The following is a 14,743-nucleotide window of genomic DNA, read 5'->3' as shown; positions in this document are numbered from 1 at the left end:
AAAAAAATATAAAACAAATTAAAAAATTTTAAAAAAAAACACACATAAAAAAATTTAAAAAAACGTAAAAAAACACATAAAACGAAAAAAATTGAAAAAAGTAAAAAAAAAACACATAAAAATGTAAAAATGAAAAGTAAAAAAACACAGGGAACAAAAGTAAAAACCCAAAAAGAAAAACGTAAGATTGATTTTGTAATTGAGGATAATATAATAAAATATTAAATTTGATTATTTATTAAAAATTTCAACTAAATAAATTTTTGTTATATTATATAGGTTGAATCAAATAATTTTTAATTATATTTTATTTTGATTATATGATTATCTGATAATCATATAATTAAAATTATACGTGATAACCTAAAAATTTCAAAACAAGATCTTATCTGCAATGTCAGCAATCCCAGTGGTAAGCACTTTAGCAAATTCTTAGTAAAGCACAGCAAGTTGCATGTGTACAAGCAGCAGGCCACAAGTGCCTAACATAATATAATCCTTAAATTACAAACAGCAAAGTGAAAACTAATAATAATAATAATAATAATAATAATAATAATAATTTAATCACTAATTTTTAATTATATTTTATTTTGATTATATGATTATCTGATAATCATATAATTAAAATTATACGTGATAACCTAAAAATTTCAAAACAAGATCTTATCTGCAATGTCAGCAATCCCAGTGGTAAGCACTTTAGCAAATTCTTAGTAAAGCACAGCAAGTTGCATGTGTACAAGCAGCAGGCCACAAGTGCCTAACATAATATAATCCTTAAATTACAAACAGCAAAGTGAAAACTAATAATAATAATAATAATAATAATAATAATAATAATAAAGGGCAGATGCATACGCCAGAAAAAATTAATCACAGATGCGAAAAAAAGGAACACAGTCATAGACTCTTTCCCTACAGCACAGCATCTGGTTAGCATGTCTATCTACTGAAGTAGGTGAGTAATCCCTGTTATTGTTCACTTTTTTATGTTAGGGCACTGAGCTCCTTGTTCATGTACTGGTTTGTTGTTTCGACAGGCGAGAAAGCCGAGTACTTGCTTCTCTTTAGTCTGCGGGTGGTGCTGCATCTGTGCACCTGCAATGCTGAAACCCCTTGCCCTTCGACAGAACGATTGACATCGTCGATGGCGGTTTTAGTTTCATTCCAATTTGAGCTTGAGCTTGTGCTTGTATCAGTATTATAATTTTCTTTCTCCATAGTTAGATGTCCTGTGGCGTTCAGCGGTGCCTTTCTTTTCGCCCTCATGTCTTGTTGCGTGGTGGTGAATGGGAGAGGAGATAGTCTGCTTCCGAAAAAACTCCAGAAGGGCACTGGGGCAAATACTTCGGCGTTGGAGTTCATTTGGACACCTTGAGCTTGGAACTCCAGAAAGTGGCACATAGAATGCGCTGCGGCATCCGGTGCAATACTGCTTGTTGTGAGCCGGCATGAAGCTTCGCAGGATGATATGTGCGCGAGCGATGGAGCTTGGATATGGGTGTCCATGTTGGTTTTCTGATCATTAGAGGAACATGCTTTTCCAGAGTTGGAGATGAGAAGGGTTCTTCCAAAGAGTTTAACGCTCGTAGGTTGTGCTTCAACTGAAGTGTTGCTATCCTTCGGATCCATGTCGGGCACCTGTAATGACAGTTAAACGTTGATAAAAGCTTGTTCTTGAAATGAATTAGAAAAGATCTATCAGAGAGATTGATGTATGTACCGGCATAGCTTCATCTAATTTAGTTGAGCTGCTAGTTTCCAGGCCCAGCACTAAAATCTTGTTGTCTATCAAAGCTGATGAGGTTGGGGAGCAACATCCGTTCTCTGAGTCACTCATTGAAACGTCCATCGGGTCTAAACCGACCACAGTTGACGATGGTGATGCACAGATGCTTCGAGTCTTTGAGAAGAATGAACCAGAAGTATCAGATCTGAATAAAGACAGCACTGAGACTGGTGAACCACTCTCTTGTTCGGAGAATGAAGGAATTGTGAAGGAAGAGTTCTCCGGTGACTTTGCATTTGGAACAGTAGCAGTGCACCCATGGCCTAGCTTACGAGGATATGGATGCAGTGGTTTTCGCTTTGGCCTCGGAGGAGGTATGTCAATCGACTTTCCAGTATCTGCTTTGCGGTCGACCTAGATTTGAAGGTGAAATCAGGAATTTTATTGCAAATCTAAAGGGAAAAGGCAACAACAGCAGTGATGAGATAATGAAAGAGAAATTATTGGAAAAATAATAGCACACCTTTGAGAAAAACTTCTGTGCATGACTTCGGATTTGAATGGCAGTCTTTGTGCCGATATGTTCTGCATGTAGACTCTTAATCAGGAAAAAGAAGAAAATCTAGAGCCAATTGGAAGATAATTCAATACAAACGGGGAAGTACCTTGTATACGACGCCAAGCACGGCCATAAAGTTTAATAGCTTCCAAAAACTTTTCATGTTCTTCTTTAGTCCACTTCTCTCGATGCTTCGTGATTGTGTAAGGTTTCCTCACCTAATGAGTATGAAGAACAACAATCCATTCAGAATCTATTTGAGCAGTGAAAAATCATCACATGATTCTGAACATTTAGCTGAGAAAATTACCCTAATCAGTGGATCTGATGCTGATACTGCCAGATCCTCTGAGTGAGTCTGGTCAGCAGATGATCTTACATTAACAAAAAGCAGATTGTTTGGAAGATTAATGTCGTTCATTGTCATTGACGGAAAACAGTTCTCCTGGAATTCACAAAGAACAGATACGTATGAGCCTCTCTGCTCTCATAATCAGAGCAACATTTATAAGATTTAATGCAGATAAAAATGCTTATACATGTAAAAGATAATTCAAAGCAAATCATCAAATAAAGTGGATCACACACACACACACACAGAGACAGAAGAAGGGAAAAAAAAAATCTAAATTGCATCTGCATGACCATTGGAGTAAGCGTTGTTGGTAACACTCTCTTTCTTAATAACAACTTCTCTCTTTGCAAAGAAAAACTAGTTTCTTCGTAAGATATAGAGGATGATGAGCTCGCAGTTTAATCTGATTTGGAATTGATTAGATTTTGCATTAGTGGATAAGAACTGAGATAGAAAAAATATTGGCTAAGATCTCTGATAGTCATAGTGGCCACACAAATTACAGAGTTATTTTCCGTATATCAAAAAAGGGACGGAGAGACTAGTACGGGCTAGTTTTTTATGCATTTTATGACACCTCACCACAAGATCAGGAGAGAATTTAGATAAACAAATCCAAATACTCGGTTTTGTGCACTTCCTCTGCCTCTAAAAATCAATCCAATTTGTGGAGGAAAAGAGATAGATAGCACTAATTTTAGATCGCTGTCCTCAAAATTGTCCTTTCTGTACAAATTTGATTTACTTAATATAGGCTTAAGAACATAATAGGCTTTTAGAAGTAGTATCCAATAAATTTTATATAATCGGTTTATTGGTATTTGTTAACAATCACAATAATAAAAAAGAGGCATATTAATATAAAAAAGAGATATGCTTAAGAACATATTAGGCTTTTAGAAGTAGTATTCCAATAAATTTTATATAATCGGTTTATTTATGTTTGTTAACAATCACAATAATAAATATCTCGGCAACAATTTAGTAGATATCTATTAGGCATATTTATATTAATATAAAAAGGAGATATACTTAAGAACATATTAGGCTTTTAGAAGTAGTATTCCAATAAATTTTATATAATCGGTTTATTTGTATTTGTTAACAATCACAATAATAAATATGTCGGCGGCAATTTAGTAGATATATATAACTATTATTGGCTTGGAGTCATTTTAACTATATTGGACCATCTAGATTAGGACAAAATAGTTATATATAGATAGAATTAACTATCTCACACGATATATCTAGAATAACATTTTATTCTAGTGCAATTTTTCTTAAAAAATATTACAAAAACACAATCAACCAGCCCAGGATTAATCACTTCTAAACTCGATTAAAAAAAATAGAAATATTTATTAAAGAAACAAAAAGATGAGAAATTCATAACAAAATGTAAAATATCAAAGCTCAATCCAAAAACTTCAATCGAAGCCTATCAAACCGAACCAGTTTGAAAACCTAGCTCTTATAATTTTCTGCTATCCGAAATATTCAGATCAAATCAGGCCATTCGCTGTTGCAGAAGCCCAAAGTCACTAGACTCCAATATTTCCATCAACAGTATTCAATCCAACAACACAACAACAAGCGAGAGACCAACAGCAATGCTCCAAAATCACTAAAAAAAACTCAGCGCCCTCGTCGAACTAGAAATCAATTAAATTAAAAAACGGCGATCAAAAATAAGGGGGGGAAAAGAAACGAAAGTTATGCGGCAGTGATCTATGTACCTGATCTGCCTTCTCTTCCTCGGTAGCAACTACCTCTCCACTTTTCCCTCTCCGTCTCCCTTTCCCTCTCCCTCCTCCCAGGCCTTCGCAGCTTCTCCCCTTCGCCTGCATCGATCTCGATTCCGGAAAGGTTGAGAGATCGGATCGCAAACCCTCGCCGCCTCCTTCGTCGTCCGCTTTGATTCCTGCCCTTTTCCAGAGCAGTTCGGGAAACAACTTAAGCACTCGTCGTCAGTTACTTTACAAATAAATAAGTAAATAAAATCCGCCCAATTAATAATAATAAAAAAAATTAACACAAAAAAAAACATAAATATTCGCGAGCCACTCAAATTACTCGGACTCGAAATTTCCGTGGCCACGAGAAGCGGATTGAAAACAAGCGGCCAGTAGTTGGGAGTGCGGTGGGACCCACGACGGTCCCTTTTCCTTTTCCGCCACGTAGCGCCGGTGTGCGAGGAGGCACGTGATTCGGCGGCCCGCACGCCGGTTCGATTTCTCACAGGTGGCGGCTTCACGCCACTGGAACTCCGACACGCGTCTCTCAACGTGGTGGGAGCTAAAGTCAAAACTGCAGTTGATTCGTCATAACGGTTCGTTCAATCTTGACTGATTTTGACTTTTTTTTTTTATTTTGGTACAAATCCCGCCCAAATATTACAAATCATAAATTCAACCTCTTCAAAAAAAAAAACATAGCCACCTCTTATTTTATTCCAAAATACCTCTTAATTAGATGTTATTGGAGCAGTTATCATCTATAACTGTTAGATTATATAAAAATTACTTAATAGTTACTATAATATATAAAAATTATTAATATCTGCTATAATATATTTAAGGTGAATTTAAAATTTTTTAATATTATCATTATATCCCAATTTAATTAAAATTATTTAAATTTTATCAAAATTAATTAAAATTAATGAAAATCATTTTAAAATAGTAATAATAGTTATTGTCTAACTGCTGCAGTCTCTAATAGTTACTAGATAATTTTTAAACGGTGTAAGCCCTAATTACTACAATAGTACAGGATTAAAAGATATTTTTAAAATAAAATTATTTATAATTTCAAAAAAAAAACATAAAACAAACAACATCTTTCTTTTAAATTGAGGCGTCTGTTTTTAATTTTTAAATTTTCATTTTCTAGCCGATGCAATTTAAAGTTACATAAAAAAAAATTGATCAAGAAAATAAAGTGCAATGCCGTGTGATGACGAGGAACCGGGCAGAACTCTTGAGATAAGGGTGAATTAAATTGCTGACGGAGATGGAAGAATAAAATATCTCCCCAAAATATCTGCAGCCACGAAAAATTGCTGAATTGGGAGGGCAAACGATAAAAAAAATATCTGTAAAAAGAAATATCTGGAGCCACAGAAATTGGGCAGGATAGAGAGAGATTTCTGGCCACTAGATGCGAAAAGTGCTGCACTTTTCTGCCACGCAGCCAAAGTGCGTGCGTCCTTTTTCGCACTACTAGATTTTGCTTCAAATAATAATAAAAAAAAGGCTTTGGGCATACATTTGTGGCGCAGGAGCCTTTGGCTGCCTATTTATAATGGAAGGTAGGCCGTGTTCTTTCTTTTATTTTTTTAGGGAAAAAAAATAAAATTAGATAAAAAGAGTTACGGCCACTGGATTCGTGGAATCTGTTTTCTATTTAATATGTTTGAAGGAAAATCGATTGTGAAATTAATTAAATGAATAAAAAAATCCAGGAAAATATCTGGCTGGCAGGGGCTTGAAAAAGATTAGTGGTCGAGGTGTGAAGAGTAGACTGGATAATCTGCACTTTATTGTTATGTTGACAAATTCATGCGAAAAAAAAAAAAAAAAGGTGGACAAGAGGAACGTTGAACTCTTTTATATATATATATATATATATATATATATATATATATATATATATATATATATATATATATATATATATATATATATATATATATATATATATATATATTATTAATTTAATTATCACTTATTCAATTAATCTTTTATAATTCTCATAGAATAAAATAATCACTCTACGTAGAATTAATATTAATGTCAAAAACTTATAAATCAACAGGTATACTATATTGTTTTTTGACGTAATTAATTTATCTAAAAGATCATCAAGATTTTTCAATCCTTAAAATATTTTGTAAAAACACATATCACATATATAAATTTCAAGTTGATCATCAAGTATGATGAGATCAAATCTTGTAGATAAAATTCAACTAATGGCATTAATTTTTTCTTATCAAAAATCCAAAAGAGTTTTGTGGACAAAAATAAATTATATAGAGGAGTAATTTCATAGTTGCTTAAGAAAAACGATCATTTAATTATTGAAGTTGCATAACAATAATGATACGGTGCATAATGGTGGGGTCAAATAAAGTCAGGCAGTCAGAAGTTAAGGAGACGTGATAGTAAGAAATCAAGAAAAAGTAGCAGTCAGAAGTCAAGGGGACGTAACAGTCAGAAGTCAAAAGGACGTATTAGTCAAAGGTCAAGACGGTGTGGCTGTCAACAGTTAAGGAAAGAAGAAGTAGGACCGTGTGACGACGTCAGCAACATGGTTCCCAGTCAAGTTTTCACATACCAGGACCCCAGATCTGAGACACCCTGGTCTAAGGCATGGTGGGCGATCGAGGGTAATATTTGATCTGGATCTGACTGATCGGGTTCTCACGGCTCGGTTACATCCAAACATGTTTCTCTCAGTAAGTTAACTCTCGATCAGCCAACTCCTGGTCGGGTCTTGGACGATCTCACCACAGCTCTCGACCCCTCAAGGTTTAGACCAGGTGTCATACCCGACATATCAGCCTGAGCTGTCCTATTCATACCCGGTCGGGACAAAAGGTCGGTTTAGAAGGTGCTACACGACAATAAGTCAGGGAATCATAACCGTCTGTCAGAGAATAACTGTTGAATGTCAGAGAATATTCCAACGGTCTGCGGTCACCTGCGAATGAAACCTTCCTCTACTCTACAGGAAGATGTCACGTGTTGTTCATCACCAGACAGGTCCTGATATCCGACATTCTCTTACATCGGTCAGCCTCCAAAGGTATGCACTGTCATATAAAAAGGGAGGTCCTTTCCCTTGTGCAGGTACGCTCTCTCGCACATTCCCACTTGACTTCTACTTTTCTTTCTTTTTTATACACTGTTCTTCTAGGGAAAAAGTACCTGACTTAAACGTCGGAGGGTCTGCTCAGAGGACTTTTTCCCTAGTTTCGTGCTTCTAACATTCTGTGTACTTGTCTGAGTGTGCGTAGAGCTCAAGTACCGCCGGCTCAATCATCGTCGTCTGTCAGTGCCATGTGGGAGTCCATTCTTGTAGGCGCATACGAGAAGGGTGTTCTAGTAGCCCCTCCGTCAACACCCGCAACAGTTCATCCGGCTAACATCTGACTCAGATTCCGGACATGATCAAATAACATCATAGAATATATCAACATGATAATGATGCAAACTTGTCACTTTTGGTGGATTGTGATGAGGATGGCCATGTGGTGCTTAATGTACAAGCATATCATCCATTTTGAGAACATTAATATAATGTTGTTGGAAAAATAGTTAACTATTTCTAAAAATGAATATCAATCATCATTTCTCATACTTTAGAGTCGGTGTTTGCATACTTATACCAGGAGAACTATAATCATCTTCTAAAATTATTTTAAGCACATCACTAACAACAGAGAACATAAAAATCAAATTTATCAAAGAATTATAATATGACTCTCAATGTGTATCTCCAGCACGTTGAAGGATAGTTTCTTGATTAAATGTCCAACCACTTTAAATATCACCTTTCTCCTATGTCTCAATAATAAAATCTAAATTTTTCTCCTAAATAAGATCAGAGCGTTTGCAAAATGATCTAACAATATTTACCACATCACCAATAATACGATAGAAATTAGAAATCAGAAGATTTTTTCTTAGCCACAACTATAGAGTTAGTTGAAGTTGATATGCAAAACAATATATGTAAAATGGGCACGGGCTCTCATTTAAAATGGGTATTTTAAGACCTTTAAATTTACCTTACATATTACTTGTTCCATCAAAGTTCTATCCTCTCAACTTAGACATACTTAAATTATATTTAGAAAATATCTTATCAATGATAATTTTCAATAGGAGTGTTATAGTACAAGTAACATATTCAATTCCAATAAAGCATACATTTACACGCCACTACTATTCACATAACTCAAAAAAATGTTGGATATAAGTGATGTGTATAGAGAAGAGGTGGAAGAGCAAAGAAGTTCCATTGTAAATGGGGCTTTAGTCCCACATTGGGAGTTTCATGGCATGTTGGTTGATTTATATTGATTCACATACATTGAGAATGTGAACAAAAGCATGGGGAGAGGTGGGGAGAGACTCTCTCACACTCGTGGGTGCGTAGAGGGTGGGGTGCAAATTCAGGGCTAGAATTGCACTAAACCATGTTGACTCATGTGCGGACACGACATGCGCACGCCGAATGCCGGACTGGTAGGAGCAAAATTTGCCCAAGTGGAACAACCAACATTTTGCCACGTAAATATTTTTGCTACTGTTAGATCTGAGCTCCTGTATAAGGAGGCGGAAGCTTCGTTACCCTCCAACTCCTGCTCGACGGAGTGTCTGTGATAGCAATCGAGTGTTGAAACCCTAAGGTGTTTTGATGTGATCAAACAAGTTGAGTTAGGTCATGTTTGGTTTAACCCTTGTGTCTAAGTGTGCAGGAACTTAGGAGCACAGGAAGTCGAGCGGAAGACAAGGTTAGCGAGAAGGACGGCACGGGAGAGAGCCGACGGGCTCAGTGCGTCCAAGGGACGTGGTACCGCGGAAGAGTATATCCGTGGACGAGAAGAACGCACGTAAATATTTTTGCTACTGTTAGATCTGAGCTCCTGTATAAGGAGGCGAAAGCTTCGTTACCCTCCAACTCCTGCTCGACGGAGTGTCTGTGAAAGCAATCGAGTGTTGAAACCCTAAGGTGTTTTGATGTGATCAAACAAGTTGAGTTAGGTCATGTTTGGTTTAACCCTTGTGTCAAAGTGTGCAGGAACTTAGGAGCACAGGAAGTCGAGCGGAAGACAAGGTTAGCGAGAAGGACGGCACGGGAGAGAGCCAACGGGCTCAGTGCGTCCAAGGGACGTGGTACCGCGGAAGAGTATATCCGTGGACGAGAAGAACGCACGCGACGTTTGAGGGACGAGAAATGGGGGAGGAAGGCTGCTCGAGGAGAAGGCCGGAACTTGGGTTCGGGTGAGCCATATTCCGAATGGCCGAGATCACCTAAGCTAATGGAGCCGGAGCTGAAGACCTGGACCGAGACGAGTTGAAACGGAACAGAGGACCCCGACCGAAAAAGTCAATCGGAGTTGACTTTGGGGTTCCAAGCGCCCGAAACCTAATTTCATCACGAATGAGGTGGACGCTAACCGACGCGTCCGGGATAAAGTTTTATCTCCCCCAGGGCGCCCGGAACCCTTCGGAGCGCCCCGAACAATGCTATAAATATAGCACTAATTGTCACAATTCAATTAACTCACTTGTTATCCAGTTCTTTTAGTTCTACATTTTCTTTTGTGCTGTCAACATTGTAAAGAGACTACTCCGCCCGAAGGAGATCGTCAGATAGTGCGTCATACTTTCCTTGGATTAGCAATCCTTTAATTGCAAACCAAGTAACTCTTTTGTGTCTGTTCTCTTTTTATTAGTCTCCTTTTGTTTTAATTACAAGTGCTATTTATTTGAAAATCCGAGAAAGGTTGAATTTATTTTTCAGGACAATTTACCCCTCCCCTCTTACCGGCCTCCAAAGGGACCTACATCGAGTGTCACTCAGTTCATCGTGACCACTAGTGTTTGGTGGAATCACAGTCAACCACTGTATCTTGGGAAACAGATTACCCGAGTAAGTCTCGAAACACAACCAGAGGTGGGGCGAATCTGTTTCAAGGAAACTGCGACTCTCGCAGGGCTCGGTCAGCTCGTCCGATCTCTTCGTCCGCCCGATTGGCTCCTTCGCTCGACCGACCTCTCCACTCGCTCGGTAGGTCTCTTCGTCCACCCGATCGACTTCTCTGATCGCTCGGCCTGTCGCTTCGCCTGAACGCCCGGCCTGTCGCTTCGCCCAAACGCCTAGCCCGTCGCTTCACTCGACTGGCATGTCGCTTCCCGCCGCGCCGGCCTGCCTCTCACTAGACTTGTCTGTCCGCCCAGCCTGCCTACCTCGCGCCATGCCTGTCTGCTCGCTCGACCTGCCTCTCGCCAGGCATGTCCGTCCACCCGACCATATCACCCGATCGGTCTTACTGCCCGACCGTACTGCCCGGTCAGCCTTTCTGCCCGCTCGGCCATATTGCCCGACCGACCTAACTGCCCGTCCGACCAACTACTCGGTCGATCTCTCTGGTTGGACGGCTACTCTGTCCAATCGGACTCTATGCTCTCGACTGCTCGGCTTGGTAACACAAATCTGGTCACTCGACGACTGAGTCTGATCTGTCGCTCTTCGTGCACGTAGCAGAAACCAGCCTCTGCTGGCAGCCTGAGATTATCCGCTCATGTCATTTCTATTGTAAGTTGAATTTAAATTCTATGTAATTTTAAATTCAACTAAATCTCCAAAAATCTCCGGCAATAGATTGTTTGTTCCAACAAAAAAAAAAACTAGTATTTGTTCCTTTCTTGAAATATCACAAGATTCATCAACTGAAATAGAGATCAACAATGAATCGCCAATATCTCTAACAATAACATTAATTGTTTTAGTTGCACAAGCACTCACTATATCTTTAATTATGAATATCAAGTGATGTTAACTTGTAATTTTTAGGAGTTTTTTTTATTATCAATCATTAATCTCAACACTCAAAAACTCTAGTTCGATAAAAAGTTATCTGGATTAACAGAACCTACCTTCAGTTTTGTTGTAGCCCTAAAATGAATTTTCTTTTCACAACAAAACTCTAATACAATCAATCCAAGCATTGAACGAATATGATAGTTTTAAGGTTTTTATTGTTATGCTGGCCAAATGAATATTTAAGTTATCTTTACTCTTTTAATTTGTGAATCCTTCACTAGCAAAAGTCTCTCCTCCCACTTATTTTCCCTTAAATATCTTGAAGATATAGCAATACAAATAATATATAACATCTTTTTCTATATTATATATATCAATCATCAAATTCCTTAAATCATGAAAGATTGAACCATTTAAATTGACTTTCTCTGAATTTTTATTTTGATAATTCATAGCATAAAAGTTGACATAGACCTTTTTACAAATATATCCTTGGAACTTAATCCCAATGTCAACATTATATAAGCATAAGTTATAATCTTTATTTCAGGATTTGTAAGTAGGGGTTAAAAATCAAAATTTTCAACTGTAACTTATTATTTTATTTTTCTAGCTCTGGATTTTTTTTAAAAATCTATGCATGATAGTCCATTAAATATAGTGTCTCCTAATGAAATAATAAAAAAAATGAACTTTTGATTAACAATAATAAATTATAAGAATATATATAATAAATGTATTTTAAAAAATTGCCCAAACTTTACCACGCAAGTAAAAAATAAAACCTCTAATTTAAGATTTCTAATTAGTAATTATTATCAAATTGGTAAAAAATAATATATAATTTCTAAATCAAGTCATAATCTAACCAAAATCACGAATAAAAAATAAATAAATAACTTTTAAGTTTTAAAACTAACAATCTAAACTTGAAAATACTGAAGTCATGACTCGATGACAAATAGATGAGCTATGAAACCAATTATTTTTTCATCCCAAATGTTATTAATCAAGTAGCAAAAAATAAAAATTCTAAAGCATATTATTGGCTCAAAATCTAAGTAACAACACTACAAAAGAAAGAAAAAAGAAAACTAACATTAGTTTAAGGTTTGCGTAGAAGAGGGATTTTTAATTTTATTTTCTATGCCGATTATTGAGGAGCAAATTGGATCGAGGGAGTCGAACCAAGTGGGGTCAACGAGAAGCAGGGCGAGTAATTAGGGGACAAAGGCTAGGTGACAAAGTAAAGGGAAGGAACGAGGCAAGCAACAATAATACACATGACGGCGACTGAACATTCGTAAAAGTACCATGAGGAGGGCTAATCCATTCTGTGTGGGAGTTGATCAAGCACGTCGGCTTAAGAAGTGGACGATGAATGGATCGATGGATGGATCGAATCGATTAACTGAATCTGAACTATACTCAGTTCGATTATGATTTAGGGGCCCAATTAATCATCGGAACCAGTGGTTAACAGTCAATTCAAATCTGCGGTTCAAACTGTTAAAATAAACCGGCCGTTCAATTTTTTTTTTAATTATAATCGTTTGAACCATCGATTAACGGGTGGTTCTAGCCATTAAGGAGAGGGTTTTTCTTTTTTGGTATAGTTGAGATTATTTGATCATTTTTTTTATCAATGACCATAATGTTAGGACATGTATGAACTAAAGGGGATGATGAATAGCTCGTTTCGTGAAAACTTGAAATGAATAATCATCACAATATTAATGTTTGGATTTTTCTTGGTATCCACCTCTTTGAATTGACTAATTCAAGGGTCTACTTACTCATAGCTTTACTTTGAAACTTTCTTCTCTAAGGTGGAGAAGCCTCGTACAAACGTGAGCATGGGAATACAACAAGAAATGTAAGCAAATACAATAAATACAAACAACTTTACATGAATCTTACATTCTTCTTACTTGGAAATGCTTCTTGATCGGTTGGAAATGCAACAACACTTCACTTTAAACTTCTCAAGAACTGGCTTCAAAGAAACTCCACGGAAAACCCTTTTCTAGGATTTTTCGATGTCTCCTAATCGATTAGTCTCATCCCCAATCAATTATCACGTTACCTCAATCGTTCAAAACCTACAAAATGGCTCTTTTTCGCTCGTCCAATCGATTGATGAGTCATATCAATCAATTGACAACTTCTAATTAATTGACCCAATCGATTCAAAAATTTTCTATTCTCGCGAAAAACACTCCAATCAATTGACTCAATAGATTGGCCTAAGCCCAATCGATTGACTAATCGATTTCGGCCCTCACTGTGCTCTCACGAAAACACATCACCCAATTGATTCCGATCCTCACTGTGCTCTTGCAAAGCTCATAATTGATTGAACTAATCGATTGCTCAATCTTAAAATATAAACCCAAGTTTAGGGTTCCTTTACCCAACCCTAAAGTCATTCGTGAATCATTGGAACTTATCGTTACCTAACATTCGATCAACCTTGATCGGTCAGGGCTTCTTCACAAAGTGTCCGGTCCTCCTTGATTCACTTGAATTTTTCCTTGCCAACTTCCGATCACCAAGTGTTCAGTCAACCTTTGGGCCACTTAGATTTTCTCACCAAATATTCGACCATTATTGACCTACTTGGATTTTTCTCTTGCCAACCTTTTCATTGGATTTTCCTTGTTTAACCTCCAGTTAGGACTAATTACTCGGTAGATTACTCACCTTTGCAACATAACCTTCAGTTAGAACTTCTCTTGACCCCCAGTTAAAACTAGTTACTCAGTAGACTTCCTACTCTTGCCTAACTTTTAGTTAGGATTTTTTGTTGTCTAACCTTTAGTTATGACTTTCCTTTGCCTAACCTCAGTTAGGACTTTCCGTTGCTTAACCTCGAATTAGAATTTTCTATTGTCTAACCTCCAATTAGGACTTTTTATTGTCTAACCTTCAATTAGAACTTTCTCTTGTCTAACTTCTAGTTAGGACTTTCTCAATCAAGTATTCGATCATTCCTTGACATAATTGACTTCTCTCCCACATATTGGCAAACATCAAACTCAAACTCGAGTTAATTCCAGCTTAGTCAACTTGGTCAATCTTGACCCGAGAACAATTGTACCAACATATAATTTAGTGTTCGTTACTCTCCAAACTCTATAAATAAGTAGTTCATTTCATCATTTTCACACTATTTTCTCTACTCTCATTCTCAATTCTAGAATTTTGATCACTTTCGCCTTCAATTCTATAATTATAATAGAAGAAGGTTCATCATTTCTTTCACGAAGGGGCAAGAAAATAATCAAACTAAATGTAGATCACAATATTTAATTTATAGCTCCAGCAACTTTTGACACTCAAGACACAAGGAAGTATTGATGGTGATACTTTTAAGGTTCAAGATACTCCTTTAAAATTATTTATTTTTACTAAATATTTTGAGAATGTCACTCTTCAGTTCGGAGAATTACGTGTAAAATGTAAATATTGCAAAACATCCTATAAATTTCAATCAAGGGTGACTATGGGTCATTGAAACGACACATAGAAATGA

At 36.9% G+C, this 14,743-nt stretch overlaps 1 protein-coding gene across 1 annotated transcript; it reads right to left on the bottom strand.

The window, feature by feature from the left end:
* Positions 1-858: 858 nt before the first annotated feature.
* LOC122042668 lies at positions 859-4,610 on the bottom strand. The gene is made up of 6 exons (XM_042602910.1): positions 4,386-4,610; positions 2,602-2,736; positions 2,398-2,509; positions 2,256-2,317; positions 1,727-2,146; positions 859-1,644 (listed from the first exon to the last, which is right to left on the bottom strand). The coding sequence occupies exons 1-6, from the start codon at positions 4,494-4,496 to the stop codon at positions 991-993; spliced, it is 1,494 nt and encodes a 497-aa protein (XP_042458844.1). The 5' UTR covers positions 4,497-4,610; the 3' UTR covers positions 859-990.
* Positions 4,611-14,743: the final 10,133 nt, after the last annotated feature.

Source organism: Zingiber officinale, chromosome 2A (genome assembly GCF_018446385.1).
Source record: "Zingiber officinale cultivar Zhangliang chromosome 2A, Zo_v1.1, whole genome shotgun sequence".
In the NCBI taxonomy this organism is placed as follows: Eukaryota; Viridiplantae; Streptophyta; class Magnoliopsida; order Zingiberales; family Zingiberaceae; genus Zingiber; species Zingiber officinale.
Note: the sequence above shows the minus strand (reverse complement) of the source record. Positions and strands in the feature narration are given on the sequence as shown.